At 33.7% G+C, this 16,357-nt stretch overlaps 2 protein-coding genes and 2 long non-coding RNA genes across 5 annotated transcripts; 3 read left to right on the top strand and 1 right to left on the bottom strand.

The window, feature by feature from the left end:
- The first annotated feature begins 838 nt into the window (after positions 1-838).
- LOC118491227 lies at positions 839-2,614 on the top strand. The gene is made up of 3 exons (XR_004890887.1): positions 839-914; positions 1,618-1,685; positions 2,515-2,614. It is a non-coding gene; the product is annotated as an uncharacterized LOC118491227 (long non-coding RNA).
- Positions 2,615-2,965: 351 nt separating this feature from the next.
- On the top strand, positions 2,966-4,872 carry LOC110935314. The gene is made up of 2 exons (XR_002589040.1): positions 2,966-3,029; positions 4,586-4,872. It is a non-coding gene; the product is annotated as an uncharacterized LOC110935314 (long non-coding RNA).
- Positions 4,873-5,281: 409 nt separating this feature from the next.
- Positions 5,282-9,973, top strand: LOC110938068 (signal recognition particle subunit SRP72). The gene is made up of 6 exons (XM_022180537.2): positions 5,282-5,467; positions 5,531-5,670; positions 6,337-6,689; positions 7,721-7,817; positions 7,891-8,178; positions 8,774-9,973. The coding sequence occupies exons 1-6, from the start codon at positions 5,341-5,343 to the stop codon at positions 9,770-9,772; spliced, it is 2,004 nt and encodes a 667-aa protein (XP_022036229.1). The 5' UTR covers positions 5,282-5,340; the 3' UTR covers positions 9,773-9,973.
- A 1,147-nt stretch (positions 9,974-11,120) lies between these two features.
- Positions 11,121-16,276, bottom strand: LOC110938065 (casein kinase 1-like protein 1). 2 transcript variants are annotated; one of them, XR_002591178.2, is made up of 14 exons: positions 16,057-16,276; positions 15,854-15,894; positions 14,173-14,242; positions 13,924-14,072; positions 13,675-13,841; positions 13,222-13,283; positions 13,069-13,132; positions 12,903-12,987; positions 12,701-12,827; positions 12,540-12,622; positions 12,392-12,455; positions 12,170-12,321; positions 11,363-11,662; positions 11,121-11,234 (listed from the first exon to the last, which is right to left on the bottom strand). XR_002591178.2 is itself a non-coding variant. In XM_022180536.2 (13 exons), exons 1-13 carry the CDS (start codon positions 16,130-16,132, stop codon positions 11,462-11,464), a joined length of 1,341 nt encoding a protein of 446 aa, XP_022036228.1. In that variant the 5' UTR covers positions 16,133-16,276; the 3' UTR covers positions 11,242-11,461. The 2 variants fall into 2 exon arrangements, 1 of the variants encoding a protein (XP_022036228.1); XM_022180536.2 differs by lacking the exon at positions 11,121-11,234 and having other exon boundaries at positions 11,242-11,662.
- Positions 16,277-16,357: the final 81 nt, after the last annotated feature.

Genomic DNA, 16,357 nt, shown 5'->3' with positions numbered 1-16,357 from the left:
TATGATAATTTATGGCATTGGAGGTTAGTGATATAATTTTTAGAATTCAAATTTTAAATTTTAAATTTTGAGGTTTCTAATTTAAATTTTAAATTTAAAATTTTGAGTAATTTTAAATTTCGTTACTGATTTATTTTTAGTATGATAATTTTGCGGAATTAAGGTTTCTGTTTCTATAAATAAATGGTGTTACGTTTTTTGAAACCTCAAATTTAAAATTTTAAGGTTTCTATTTATATTTCCGGAATTTAAATTTTAAATTTAAAATTTTGATCAATTTTAAATTTCGTTAGTGAATTATTTTTAGTATGATTATTTTCCGGAATTAGGGTTTCTATTTCCGGAATTCAAATTTTAAATTTATATTTTTGAGCAATTTTAAATTTTGTTAATGATTTTTTTTTTTTTTGAAACCTCAAATTTAAATTTTAGTGATTTATTTTTAGTATGATAATTTTTTCGGAATTAAGGTTTCTATTTAAATTTTAAATTTAAAAGTTTTCCATTAATGTGTTTCATTTTAAATTTCGAATCTGTAAATTGAATTTAAATTTGAAAGGTTAGATTTTCCTAATAAGTTTGCTTGATTTACGGGATTGGATATTAGTGATTTGATTTTCAGATTTTAAATTTTGAAGTCAATCATTATTTTAAATTTAAATTTTGAAGTAAACCATTATTGTGTTTGATTTTAAATTTTGTATGCTTTGAAATCTTGATGTTTTTTTATGAGATGCTTTGACTATATTATTTGTAATATTAGGGATGCTTCGAGTCTTTGACTATTTTTTTGTACTCGAGTTGCATATCTCACAAACTTTTTATGTTTTGTAATTTTAGGTGAAGAGCTTCTTTCAGACTCCTTCCCCTACAAGGAACTATTGAATGGGTTCCTATGAGAAGTTGAAGAAAAGGTATATCTTGCACTGTTTTGTGAGTTATAATTTTTTGTATTTTAGTTATAATTTTTGTATTTAATTAGTTTTTAATTCTTTAAAGATGTCTTTAATTTCTTTTTAAATCTGTTTTTATTTCTATAAATAGATTAGTGTTGTTAAAGATGATTTTTGTATTCGAAATTATGATTCGGTTTCTGTAAATAGACTTTGTTTCTATAAATAGATTACCGTTATATTTTTTTTAAACAATGGTTACTTCCTTTGCAGTTATGCATAATGAAAACAACGCTCCTTCGTTATTAAAGTCGGTTGAGGACTATGATCCTATATTTTTCGAATTGTTCGTCGACCAAAAACAGGTTAGTTCAGTTTTGTTTGTGTTGTTTGTTTTTTGATATGTATAGTCTTTCTTTTTTATTTTTGTCTTTAGGTGTTAATTTGAAATTTTATGTGATTATCTTTTGAAGTTCTTATGGTTTGTTTTGTGAGTTATAATTTTTTGTATTTAGTTATGATTTTTGTACTTAGTTAATTGTTAATTCTTTAAAGATGTCTTTAATTTCTTTTTAAAGTTGTTTTTGTTTCTATAAATAGATTAGTGTTGTTAAAGATGATTTTTGTATTCGAAATTATGATTCGGTTTATGTAAATAGACTTTGTTTCTATAAATAGATTACCGTTATATATTTTTTTAAAACAGTGGTTACTTCCATTGCAGTTATGGATCATGAAAACAACGCTCCTTCGTTGTTAAAGTTGATTGGGGACTATGATCCTATATTTTTGGTATGTTTCTTAAGTTTTCAGTTTTGTGCACACAATAAGTTATTGCAACTTATATGTTTTTCTTTTGTTTCGATTGATAGGAAATACCACATGATTTTGCAACCTTATTGTGGGGAGAACAACTATCATATGTCAATGTCTTAAAATTATTGATGATGATTTATCGTGAGTCATTGAGTTATAATTTTTGTATTTAGTTAGTTGTTAATTCTTTAAAGATGCCTTTGATTTCAATTTTAAAGTTGTTTTTGTTTCTATAATCAGATTACTGTTGTTAAAGATTATTTTTGTGTTCGGAATTATGATTCGGTTTCTGTAAATAGACTTTGTTTCTATAAATATATTACCATTATATATTTTTTAAAACAATTGTTACTTCCTTTGCAGTTATGGATCCTAAAAACAACTCTCATTTGTTGTTAAAGTTGATTGGGGAATATGATCCTATATTTTTGGTATGTTTCCTTAGTGATTTGATTTTTAAATTTTAAATTTTGAAATCAATCATTATTTTAAATTTAAATTTGAAAGTTTTCCATTAATGTGTTTGATTTTAAATTTCGAATCTGTAAATTGAATTTAAATTTGAAAGGTTAGACTTTCCTAATAAGTTTGCTTGATTTACGGGATTGGATATTAGTGATTTGATTTTTAGATTTTAAATTTTAAATTTTGAAGTCAATCATTATTTTAAATTTAAATTTTGAAGTAAACCATTATTGTGTTTGATTTTAAATTTTGAATGCTTTGAAATCCTGATTTTTTTTATAAGATGCTTTGACTATATTATTTGTAATTTTAGGGATGTGCTTTTATTTTGATTCATTAGGTGTTTATTTTGGATGGTCCGGAGTTTTTGGCTGCAACTATGTTGGACAGAGATATGCTTGCTATTGCTGTAAATTGGTACCATGTCGGTTGGTTTTGCTCGGTAAGGTTAGACTTTCCTAATAAGTTTGCTTCATTTACGGGATTAGATATTAGTGATTTGATTTTCAGATTTTAAATTTTAAATTTTGAAGTTAATCCATATTCTAAATTTAAATTTTGAAATAAACCATTATTGTGTTTGATTTTAAATTTTCAATTTCGAAGTCAATTATTATGTTAAATTTAAATTTGAAAGTTTGCCATTAATGTGTTTGATTTTAAATTTCGAATCTGTAAATTGAATTTAAATTTGAAAAGTTAGTCTTTCCTAATAAGTTTGCTTGATTTACGGGATAGGATATTAGTATACTTTGTTTATTGGGTTTTAACTAATAATTTGATTGATTCGGTTGTTAGATTTGTGACGATGCGTCGGACAAACAACATTGGGAAAATATACAGCCTTGAGCCTTGGTAAGTTAACACATTAGTTAAGGTTATGATGTTTTTTCATGGCACCGACACATTATTGAGTAGTAGCGCATTAGGTTAGTGATATTAAAATTTGTGCCTTGAGAAATTTTGTATATTGATTGATGTTTGAAATTGATTGTGAGGTCTTTGATTATGCATTATATTGCTGATTGATGTATGAGATTTTGTTGATTGGCATAAGGTATTAGATAAGATGTGTTTGAAGTTGTGAAGATGAATAAGTGAGACATGTGTAGCAGATATTAGTGAGTGCACAACACATTAGTTAGGGTTTTGAATTATTGCTACAGGTTAGTGATGTTAGAGATTGTGTTAGGATAAATGTGTAGATTGAATTATGTCTGTGTTTGATTGTGACACCTTTGATTGTGCATGAAATTGCTGGTTATATGAGATTTTGTTGATTGTAGACAAATAAGTCTGAACAGAACTTATTAGATTTGAAAGTTTGCCATTAATGTGTTTGATTTTAAATTTCGAAACTGTAAATTGAATTTAAATTTGAAAGGTTAGACTTTCCTAATAAGTTTGCTTGATTTACGGGGTTGGATATTAGTGATTTGATTTTCAGATTTTAAATTTTAAATTTTAAATTTTGAAGTCAATCATTATTTTAAATTTAAATTTTGAAGTAATGGCAATCTGAGTCTGATTTTTTCGTGATTAATATCCGCTTGAGTAACCTAATCTGAGTCTGATTTTTTTCGTTAACGATTCTGGTAAACTTTCCCGATTTGGGTTTTCTGCAAGGCTAATCATCTAAATTAATTTGTTATTTTTATGGTTTACCATTGCATAAGTTAGTATAATTTGTTGACAAACTTTTGTTTTGTGGGATAGTAGTCATAAATTGAGTAATATTCAAGGTTTATGTGTTTTTATTTTGATTCATTAAATAAGATGTGTTTGAGTAATATTTAAGGTTTATGTATATATGAGATTTTGTTGATTGGCATAAGGTGTTAGATAAGATGTGTTTGAAGTTGTGAAGACGAATAAGTGAGACGTGTGTAGCAGATATTAGTGAGTGCACAACACATTAGTTAGGGTTTTGAATTATTGCTACAGGTTAGTGATGTTAGAGATTGTGTTTTGAGAAATGTGTAGATTGAATTATGTTTGTGTTTGATTGTGACACCTTTGATTGTGCATGAAATTGCTGGTTATATGAGATTTTGTTGATTGTAGACAAATAAGTTTGAACAATTAGATTCACATTTAAGTACAAAAAATGAGAGGTTCTTATAATCTGAATTATATTCTGAACGAAAAACTGAAAGGAAAAGGAAAAAAAGAATAATTTAACACAGAGAAAAGAGGATAGAGAGAGAGTTGCCATATTTTTAAAACCAAAAATATAAGGTAACCATGCTTCTAAAATCTACTATACTTTTTAATAATATTTTGTGGAAAATGGACTATATTGGGTAGGTAGTCAAACATGGTTTTTAGGGTCAAAACGGCTGTGTTGGGTTGACTCGGGACACTTTTATGAAAAACTTGATGTTTCTGAACTTAATAAACCATTTTTGTAGATGACCAATGTATATCTCTATTTGAGGAATTCTCCAAAGATCCAGAGCCGATTGTTTCATAGAGCTGTGAAGTTGCGTTAAACATACTGGATTTTGAACGATCCGACAAACCATTCGAGGTACTTGGAAGATTAAGTCTCTTATCTGGGTGGTTGTTACAGGTTTAGGATGTTAAATGATTTTGGATGTACTCTGCGATGTCGATGATGCAGAGATGTTGGTGAAGCTCAGGTTAACAACTTCATGTGTATATTTTAATGAATAAAGTTTTTGTTGTTTATATTTTCTAATTTAAACTATTAACTTCTAAATTTAATTAAATGAGTTTGTTTTGCAGGTTCGAACAACTTCATGTGTATATTTTATTATAAAAAATAAAAGTTTTTTTTTTGTTTCATGGGTCGTTCAGAGAGGCAAGTTTCTGCCTCCGATTCTTGTCCGAAGTTTCTGACCTTACTCGCAACCCATTGACTACAACTTTCAATTCAAAACAATTATAAAAAAATTACGTTTGAAAACATGTATTTTTATTTTATTTAATGACATAACTCGATTAATATAAAGTAAATTTTTCTACCCGCGAAGTTCGCGGGTGATAACCTAGTTTGTTATATAGTAGATAGATTAAACTGTAGGCCCAAGTCTTACGCCTAATGGATCATGCATCGGCATTGAACTGCAGCCCAATTTGAAACCCAAAACTTTCCAGATCCCACAATATCGCCTACGGCAGAACAACCACACCACTCCACGAAATGGCTCCCAAATCGAAACCGAAACCGTCAGCCGCTCCGGCAATCGCCATCGAAGATCTTTTCACAGCTCTCGATCGCCACATAAAGAGATCAGAGTACGAACAAGCCGTTAAAGTTGCAGATCAAGGTATACAACTCATTCTAATTCCACGATTTATTCAATTTGTTAGTAAATATTCTTTTTCTGCAGTTTTATCGGTTGCTCCTGGTGACGAAGATGCAATTCGGTGTAAGATTGTGTCTCAGATTAAGGAGGATAAGATTGATGATGCTGTTTCCACTATTGTTGCCTTGTCGAAGAAGTTTCCGATCGATTTAGGTTTCTATAAGGTATATGTTGAGAAATGTTTGTTAATTGTGTGTGTGAGTTTGATTTCGTGTGTTATTGGTATGTAATGTTAATTTAGGAGGTGTTTATAGTTTATGTTATTTGATGCATGATAAATTGTGTATTCGTATGATTATGATTCAGTTGATTCGGTTTCTCGATGAGATTCTGAGTTTGATTTGTAAATTATTGTTGGACAGCATATTTAGAGATTAATGGTTATAGGTGATTAAATGGCCTTAATGATTTATGAGAACTGTTGAGTGTTCGACTGCGTTACTTTGAGTATAAACTAGTAGTTATTGGGGCATAGATTGAAGCGCGTTAAGAGTTGTGTAGTGACGCTGAAATTACTGATGAGCTACAAAAATAGAATGGTTTCTGTGGTAATGGAAGTAGAGTCACATTGTGTTGCATACAGATTCATTGGATTCTGATACAGTGATTCTATGGCTTGTCTCCTATCCTGTATAATTATGTAATGTGTTTTATACTTTCGTATGGATTTATATGAAAATTTGCGCATTTGAAAATGGTATTTTCATGTTTCTATGTATACACTTAACCAGAACCGTTCATTAGGAGTCAGGACTATTACTTCACATGTTTTTGAAGCGTGAAGTTTCATATTGTTGATGCATCTCTTTTTTTTTTCTCTATATAAACAGGCCTACTGTCTATACAGACAAAATAAGTTGGATGAAGCTTTGGAAATCTTAAAGAACCTAGAGAGAGACAATGCAACAATGTTGTTAGAATCACAGATTCTATTTCGTCAAGGAAATATGGATGCTTCTGTGGACATATATCAAAATCTCCAGAGATCAAGAATAGAGTCACTGGAGATAAATCTTGTTGCCGGTTTGGTTTCAGCTGGTAGGGCTTCTGAAGTTCAACGAGTGATGGATGCCATGCGAGTTAAAGCAACTAGTAGCTTTGAGTTGGCTTATAATACGGCATGTTCATTGCTTGAAACGAACAAGTTCGCAGATGCTGAGCAACTCCTACTTTCAGCTCGAAGGTAAGTTTTGTTGATATCAAGATGAAGTTCGCATCACATCTCGATTGCCCAAACTGCATGTATTTATTTTTCTCAATAATCTTTTTTTTGAACGGCAAACAACATCTTATTCATCACCAAATATTGCACAACGTTTCTGACAAGCAAGAAACTGGAACAGAAACATCATACAAAATCATCGCCCTTACTTCACCTATTTAATGTGACAATGAACTTTACTCATCTATATTAAACAACACCCACTCATCTATATTAAACAACACCCAGTTCCACCAATCCAAGTTGTTTCCTTTTGCTCTACTCTTGATCCACATGTAAGACACCATTTGCATCTCACCGAAAATCTTCTCGACTACAACTTGCTTGCCTGAAAAAGTTAAGTCATTCCTCGCTTTCTGTATCTCCCAACATGTCGCTAGAAGAATTGTTTGTACTACCTTCTTCCTGAATTTGACACCACTAGTGGTTTGTATGCTCGCAATAAATCTCTCAGTTTTCAGCTGAGAACATATCATTGATCCATGGTCAGAATCCTCATCTGAATCCTCATCTTGATCACCGCACAATCTACTTATCATTGATCCGTGGTAAAAATGACACTTCTGCAGATTATTTAGAGTTGCTAACCTGTTCTGAATACCTCGCCACGCGAAAATATTCATCTTCTTCGGAGCCCAGTTCACCCAGTCCGTCGGGAAATATGCAGCTGCGAACTTGGAAAATAATAACCTGCACGAAGAGACCGAGAACACGTCTTCCCTGTCCGGGCACCACTTCCATCGGTCCCCCACCCCTGAGAGAACAAGCGCACTGCGAACAACGCTGATTTGCTGCAGTTCTGCAGCCGTAACTGGAACCCGTTTCCAATATATATATTTTAACAATTTATAAAAGGCACATGCATCAATTTATTTAGGGTTACTTTAGTTGCTTCTTACTCATAATGCGCCTTCATTAATATGTCAAATTATGCTAAAAATGTACGATCAATACAAATCACAAATTAATATAAAATTATAAATTCTTGACAGAATTGGGCAGGAGACATTGATGGAAGAAAATTTAGCTGATGATGAGATAGAGATCGAGCTGGCACCCATAGCTGTGCAGTTAGCCTATGTACAGCAGGTAACGAACAGCCTATAAATTCTTAATTTTTCTTACTTTTTACAACCTTATTTATAATCATCCTTTTTTTCAGCTTTTGGGAAACAGACAAGAAGCGATTGCGTCTTACACAGATCTTATCAAGCGAAACCTTCCCGATGAACCATCAAACGCAGTAGCAATAAACAATTTAGTAGCTTTAAAAGGTCCTAAAGATATAACTGACGGTTTAAAGAAGCTTGATCGTTTAATCCAAAAAAACAGTGGAGATAAAAGCTTCCAGCTTGTTCCTAGTTTAGAGCTGAAACTTTCATCAAAACAGAAGGAATCGATCTACGTCAATCGCATGCTGTTGCTACTTCATTCCAATAAGATAGATCAGGTCATAATTAATTTTATTTTTTTCCTCAATATCTTTCTTTTTAGGAAGTCTTCTCTATAGGCTTGTAACTGAACCGAACGAATACGAACGGAGGCATGTTCTTATTTGTTCATTTAGCTTTAACCAAACACAGTTTTTTGTTCATGTTCGTTTATGTTCGTTCGTTTAAAACCTAAATGAACAATTCGTGAACGTACACAAACATAAACAAACAAACTTAAAGAAGCATAATTTAACAAACAATAAACAACAGAAATGAACATAATTGAACAAACATCAATGAACACGAATGAACATAATTGACTAAACATAAAGTAATTTTGTATATAAATTAGTGATTAGTTACGATAAATTCCATTAGAAAACCCATAACAAATGTAAATAAACGAACATAAACGAACGTTCACGAACATAAATGAACGAACAAAACGTGTGTTCATGTTCATTCGTTTAGCTACATGAACAAAAAATTGTGTTCATGTTCGTTCATTTATTAAATAAACGAACTTCTTGCCGGACAAGTTCAGGAACAGTTCATGAATGTTCGGTTTGTTTAGAGGCCTACTTCTCTAAGTTATGATTCTTAATTTAACAGGCTCGCGAACTTGCTGATGCATTGCCACAAATGTTTCCTCAAAGTGTGACACCTGTACTTCTTCAAGCTGCTGTATTTGTGAGAGAAAACAAAGCTGGAAAAGCTGAAGAAATGTTAGGAAAATACGCAGAAAGATTTCCCGAAAAATCAAAAGTTGCTTTACTGGCTAGGGCACAGATTGCAGCTGCTGCAGGGCATCCTCAAATTGCATCAGAATCTTTACTAAAAATACCTGATATTCAGCACATGCCTGCAACCGTTGCAACTCTTGTTGCTCTAAAAGAACGTTCTGGTGATATCGATGGTGCTAATGCGTTGTTTGATTCCGCCATTGCTTACTGGTCAAACGCTATGACTGAAGATAATAATAATCTGAGTGTTATAATGCAAGAGGCTGCAGCTTTTAAGCTCAAACACGGGCAAAAAGAGGAAGCATTAAACCTCTTTGAAAAGCTTGTGAAAAGCCATAATAATATCGAGGCTTTGGTAGGACTGATACAAACTGCTGCTTATACAGATGTCGAAAAGGCGGAAACTTACGAGAAGAAACTGAAACCGCTTCCTGGTTTGACATCTATCGATGTTAACACTTTGGAGAAAACTTCTGGTGCAAAGCACGTTGAAAACGGGCCCCACTTGGCGAATAATAACATTGAACCTAATGAAACAAAAGTTAGCAAGGAGAAAGCGAAGAAGAAGAGAAAGAGAAAGCCGAGGTACCCGAAAGGGTTTGACCCTGCTAACCCTGGTCCACCACCGGACCCGGAGAGATGGCTACCTAAAAGAGAGAGATCTAGCTACAGGCCCAAGAGGAAAGACAAACGGGCTGCTGCTCAGATTAGAGGCTCTCAGGGTGCGGTGGCTAAAGAAGCTTCTGGCTCTAATTCCGGAAACGTGAAGTCCAACCAGCCGTCAAATGCAAAGGCATCTTCTGGCAGTGAACCTGCAGTACAACCGAAGGCTTCTTCAAAGTCTTCCAGGAAGAAATCCAGAAAGTGAGGTAACTTTGAAATTTTGTACTGTTAAGACCAAAAAGGATTTTTATTGAAGGGGAGTTGAAGCTGTTGCTTAAGTGTGTTTAATCGTTGACTTTAGTCATGAATGGGTGAAAGACGAGATACATTGTTGAATTACTTATGCTGTAGTACTGTTTTATTACAATATTTACCGAGAATCACTTATCGAGCTTGCGAGCGAAAACAAGTCTATTATTATTATTATCTTTATTAATTATTATATTAATTAATAGATAATAAACAAGTCTATTATTATTATTATCTTTATTAATTATTATATTAATTAATAGATAATAAACAAGTCTATTATTATTATTATTATCTTGTTTCCCGCCTGGATCTCTCGATTGGAATCTTACACCGATAGGTGTCCTTCAATATGTTTTTGCTAGAAACGGCACTTTCTATCTACAATCTCTTCCGATTTTGTGGGCAAACAAACTAAATTTCAGCTCAGATTTCTACATTGATCTGTCAGCATTTTTCTTTGAAGGGCTCAGATTTGGACCACATATTCCAAGTTAATTTCTTTGCCCTCTGAAAATTTGAAATCATGATTTCAGTAATCAGTTTTTGGGGATCAAGGGAATTGTCATTAGTTCTTTTATGCTTATGTTCTGATGAATATATGGTTCCAATTGACAAAGTTGAACATGATTTCAGTGATAAAGGTTTCTTCATTGACTGCTTCTTCTACTTGGAATTTTTGTTCAAAGTCATTCATAATCGTTTTCTACCGTCTTGAATTGCTTGTTGGCAACTTCCCGTGCCCATTTGGATATTCCCATTTCATGAACACATACTGAAACTTCTTTGCAGCCGCTTTAAACATGGCTGCTTGTGTTTGGAACCAAAATAACCATTTTAAGTCTGCCATGAACCTATTATGACCCAAACCCGTTTTGACCCGAACCAAAGTAACCATCTTTTTAAATCGGCTCATCCTGACCCAGATTCATTCTGACCTGTTACCCCACCCAATCCGACCCGACCATTTGTTAGATTCTGACCTGTTACCCCGCCCAATCCGACCCGACCATTTGTTAGGGTTAATAAATAACCATAGAATCCTAACCGGTTCACGATTTTAAGCTAGGAATCAGCTTTCTCCGTTTGGATAAATAATAGCTGTTCTATACAACTGTATAAAATGTTTTTTTGCTCTCTAAGTCGGTATATATAGTAGATATTGGATGTATTGGTTTTAAACATTTATGTGATATGAATAGTCGTAAACAGGAGTCGTCTTAATGTAACATATAAATTCCTATAACATTCTTAATGTAAAAGCATGAAAATTGTTTATCTAAATCTAAACTAGCACTAGGTTGTAAAGCTAGAACAAAGCATGAAATTGAAATACTTTAGTATTAATAAATACAACTCAAATGACTATATCGTCTCTTTCAGCTAGAAATATGGGTTTTAACGGCTACTGGTAAACACTGCCAGAAAAACAAGAAATGAATGTAAACATTTTTACTATTAAAACAAGTCAGATAAAGAGTTGTAAAAAAAATAGAATTCATAAATGCTACAGATTTACACTTCTGTAAGATAGATTTTTCATTACCAAGAGAGATACCAATTTCCCCCACCACCACATGCCCGTTTTGAAGGAGGTTTCTGTTTCTTTGTTTTATGGAAAAAGTGTTTACAATTTACAACTCCTTTAATGGGCCCTCCTATCTTCATCTTCAAAATTTAGAGACTCCATTCCTTTGAGAGTAGTTTCATACTTTGTTGCAGCTACATTCCTGTTTCTTGGATCTGAGGATCCAGGTTGTGGTGAACTTCTCTGCCATGTCTCGGAGACGCGGGACCGACTAGGTGGCTCCACATCATTACTCCGCCTCATTGATCCGCTTGCTCTCTACATAACAATCGTATGTGCACATTAGGTAGTGTTTAATACAAAGTACATTTGCATTATAAGCATAGCTGTCGATGGCGAATAGCGACAAATAGTGACAAGGCACCTATAGGCTACGTCGCGAATAGCGACAAATAGTGACAAGGCACCTATAGGCTACGTAGCGAATAGCGACAGATAGCGACGGCTATTTTATAAATAGCGATTACACTAGAAAAAGAATTCTGAAAATTTTTATATGTATATTACATCAAAATACCCTTGTATATATGATATTTTACATGTATATTTAACAAAAACCTATAAATCCAGCTATTTTATAGCTATATCTAATTGATATTAACATCAAAAAAAAAAAAAAAAAAAAAAACCCAAACTGTCGCTAAGCTCGCTATTCATCGCCATAACCAACATAGCGACACATAGTCGCATCGCCATAAAGCGCGCTATAGCGACTGCTATGGTCGCTATTAACAACTATGATTATAAGAAACAAGAAAAACTCACCATAGCATCTGTGCTGGTTGTAGCAGCAGCATCATTAGCAACTGGACTCTTTTCCCTATGGAGTAGATTACCCGAGTTAGTGACTTGTGGAGAACTTCTCCTTCGAGAAGGATCCAATGAAGATAAGCCAGTCTGTCTCCCACTTTCCTCACCTACAACAGATTAGCTAATTGTTATTTCTAACGAAAAAAGTGTGGAGTTAAAAAAGTAAAACCGCATTACCCGTCTGCCTATCACCGTTTGGAATAACAGGTGGTGTCCCAGAACTTGGCCCGGCACCCATACCCTATCAGTTAAAACAGTTTGTTACATTTTTGTAATTCCACTTTTCAATAAAAGGTGCATGAAACAAAACATGTATGATGCTTACAAGGCCACGAGTAGGTGGAGCAGCAATCTGTGATTGCTGATACTTCAAAATCGTCCAATCAAAAACATAATCAAACTGAAACCCTATAAAGAGAAAAGAACGACTGTAAAATATCATCTGTCAAGTGTCAAGTGTCAACCGTCAAACATGAAATTTTATACCTTCACGGATAAAGAGGTCGCGGAATATTCTCTTCAGGTAAGCATAATCAGGTTTGTCCTCAAACCGTAAAGAACGGCAGTAATGAAAGTATGATGCAAACTCTGTTGGATAACCACGGCATAAGGCCTGAGAGAAGCGGAAAGAAATCATTACGCGAACTTCAATACAACTAATCTCTTGTGAGTGCACAATAATTAATACCTCAATCGACGTAGAAACCTTCTTCTCACTAATTTTCTCGTACTTCTGTTTCTTGTTTCCTGCTTTTAGCCCTTGCCAAGGAAGGCTGGTTGTATAACATAAACATTGTTAGATTGATGACAGTACAAGCGGTTTAAAAATGGAAAAGAGTGAAACTGGCCATTACCTTCCTCTTAAGAAATACATTAGTACATATCCAAGAGATTCTAGATCATCCCGCCTGCTTTGTTCTACACGGTCCACAAAAAAAGTACACATGTCAATATTCACAAGACGACATAAGAGTGCATTTACTATTTTAGTATTTTCAAATATTCACCGATCCCAAGATGGGTATTCATGCTTGCATATCTTGCAGTCCCAGTCAAGTTTTTATTCTCTCTGCAGAACCGAGAGAAGAGCATGCATAAATCACTTGAATGTTAATATATATATACATATATATATAGAGAGAAAGGTTAACATACAAAAGGGCTTATCATACTTCACGTACGCGACACTGGTAACCGTCGGATCAGGGGTATAATCACGCATGGAACATATAATCACGCATGGGAACACATAATCACGCATGGATTCAGTTTTTTTTTTTTTATAATCACGCATGGGATACAAAATCACGCACGTTAATTTGATCAAAAAAATAATCACGCACGTTATCTTTTTTGTCGCGTACATTAATGTAGGTTAAGCCGTTTTGTACATTATACTTTCTCTCTCTCTCTCTCTCTATATATATATATAACTATAACTGAGTTGTTAATAATCTCACCTGTATGGTATGTGCTGGTGAGTTGTAGTATCCCTGTATTTCTTGACCAGACCAAAGTCAATGATGTAGACCTGATTTGCACGTCGTCCCAAACCCATAAGAAAATTGTCTGGCTTGATATCTCGATGTAGAAACGATTTACAATGAACGAATTCAATACGATTGATCTGAAAGGAATAACAGTCCCTGTGAATGTTAGAAGCTAAAGAGGTAAATATATTTGAGTTTTTAGATCATGAACCGACTAACCATTTGATCTGCAAGCATGAGAACCGTTTTGAGAGAAAGTTTCCTGCTGCAGAAATTGAATAAATCCTCAAGACTGGGCCCAAGCAAATCCATCACAAGAACATTATAATCTCCCTCCACGCCGAACCACCTCACATTTGGAACACCAGCTACAATAATGAGATTGTGGCAATCAATAAAATGCTTCAACAATTGATAAGAAGTTTTCAAAACGATATATATGTAGAATATATTGATGCAGGTCCATACTTCCTCCCTGTAATATTCTGTATAACTTGGACTCATACAGCAGCTGAGGATGTTTTGTCTTGACATTTTCCTGACAATTACAGATATAACTTCAAAAAATGTTACAAAATAAAAAAGAAAAAGAAAAGGATTTCACTTTCCCTTGCAAGAAAACAATGTGATACAAGCCGGTTTTTAATGAGTAAAGGTATCTGTTAACCTAGAACACAAGAAAGATTAAAACGAATCCCATAGACCCATACCGCCAGTCTACCAGATAAAACCTAGAGTACCAAAATAGTCATGCAGCTATTTTGTGTTAGCCCCATGCAGAAAAACAACACAAATACACATACATTATACATACATTATACATACATTATACATACATATATATAGTTTCCAAAATAGAATTCCTGTCTACAGAAAACATGATGTATTTGACTTAAATACCTCCATACCTCTTATACAACAACAACAACCATACCCAGTAAATCCCATTTATAGCAAAGCTATCGGTAGGGTCTGGGGAGGGTGAGATGTAGGCAAGCCTTACCTCTATCCCAAGGGATAAAGAGGCTGCTTCCGGTGAGACCCCCAGCTCCAACGCCATATCCAGACATCAAAGTTACATCCAAACATACAAGGCACATAGCTACTAAAAAACAACATAAACATAGTACACTAAAGATATTTTTAGCAGGCTACCAAATATACAATTAGTGATATACAACATAACATAAAAAACACACAGACAAGCAATAACATGCAAAGGCCCCCAAAGCACATCAACACGGTAATCTCCTTAGAAAAAACCAACATCTTAAGCTCTTAAAGAACGAGTTTAATGTTAAACCAAAATATCGTCCTAAAAGTCCTTGACCTTAATCCTACGTGGCTACGTCTCCACGAACTCCTATTCTGGACCATGTCCTTAGAGAGGTGCAATTCTAGCAAATCTTGTCTAATCCGCTCCTCCCACGTTATGTTAGCTTTGGCCTACCCCTACTCCTCCCCTCCACATTGAGATTTTCTACGCTTATAACTGCGGCTGCCGTTTGTCTCCTCCTAACATGCCCAAACCATCTCAACCTCCCCTCCCTTAATTTATCAAATATACTAGCTACCCCTAATCTATCCCTAAAAATCTCCATACATCTTATATGTAGCTCAAAAGATCCTGGACAGTAAAGTTCTAACTGAAAATAGTACAAGTTCATAACCAGCTGAATCTTCATAATACATTCATTATTATTCTCAACTACTTGGTGGTCAAGAACATAACTTAATATTTATTGCACGTGCATTTAACTGTGTTGATGTTCCAATGGGAATCTTGCAATAAAACTTGAGCATGCTCGGAGGAAAAGATTAGTAGACCAATCAACTTTGATCTCTTAGACTCTTAATATCTTAATACAAAGTTTAAGTGCTTTTATTACAAAGTTATCATTCAAATAACAAAAGAAAGCAACAGAGAGTTCTAATATCATAATACCAAAGTTAAACAGTTACATTCATCATGACTTAAATTCATAAAGGCAATCCTCTTAAACATCACAATTAACTCATTGTTCTCAGTAACCCTAGAATCAACCATTTCCAATTCAGCTTCTTAACAACCTAATAATAGCAATCAACAACCTTCATTCACAATCATTCAACATAATTATTATGTAATCACAATGGAAACAATACTCACAAGCTTAATTGCAACTTCTTCATTCGTCTGAACATTAGTGCCTGCAAAACAACACAAAACAATCAAAATCAACCAAAACACACAAATTAAACAAGATTAACCAACGATACCGTAAATTTAGGAACATTTGCACAGATAAAAACACGTAGAAAATGATGATAATATGAGAAATTGAGGAAGAAGAGAGAGAGAGAGAGACAGACCTAGATAGATCTCACCGAAGGATCCACTGCCAATTTTACGGCCGAGACGAAACTTATTGCCGACACGAGGCTCCATGAAGAATGAAGATCTAGGGTTTTGGATGATCGTAATGTTATTATTATTTAGGGGAGTGAATTTATTTATTAGGTTGAAGAAGAAAAGAAAGACGAAGGCGAGGAGAGAGAGGATGGATGGATATTCTCTCTCTCTCTCTCTCTAATAATTATTTATTATTATTTATTGTTGTTAATGATGATTATATAAATGGAAACGGTCGTACACGCGGTACAACTGGTCTCC

Source organism: Helianthus annuus, chromosome 4, assembly GCF_002127325.2.
Source record: "Helianthus annuus cultivar XRQ/B chromosome 4, HanXRQr2.0-SUNRISE, whole genome shotgun sequence".
NCBI classification, from domain to species: Eukaryota; Viridiplantae; Streptophyta; class Magnoliopsida; order Asterales; family Asteraceae; genus Helianthus; species Helianthus annuus.
The sequence above is the reverse complement of the archived record's forward strand: the minus strand, read 5'-3'. Positions and strand labels throughout refer to the sequence as shown.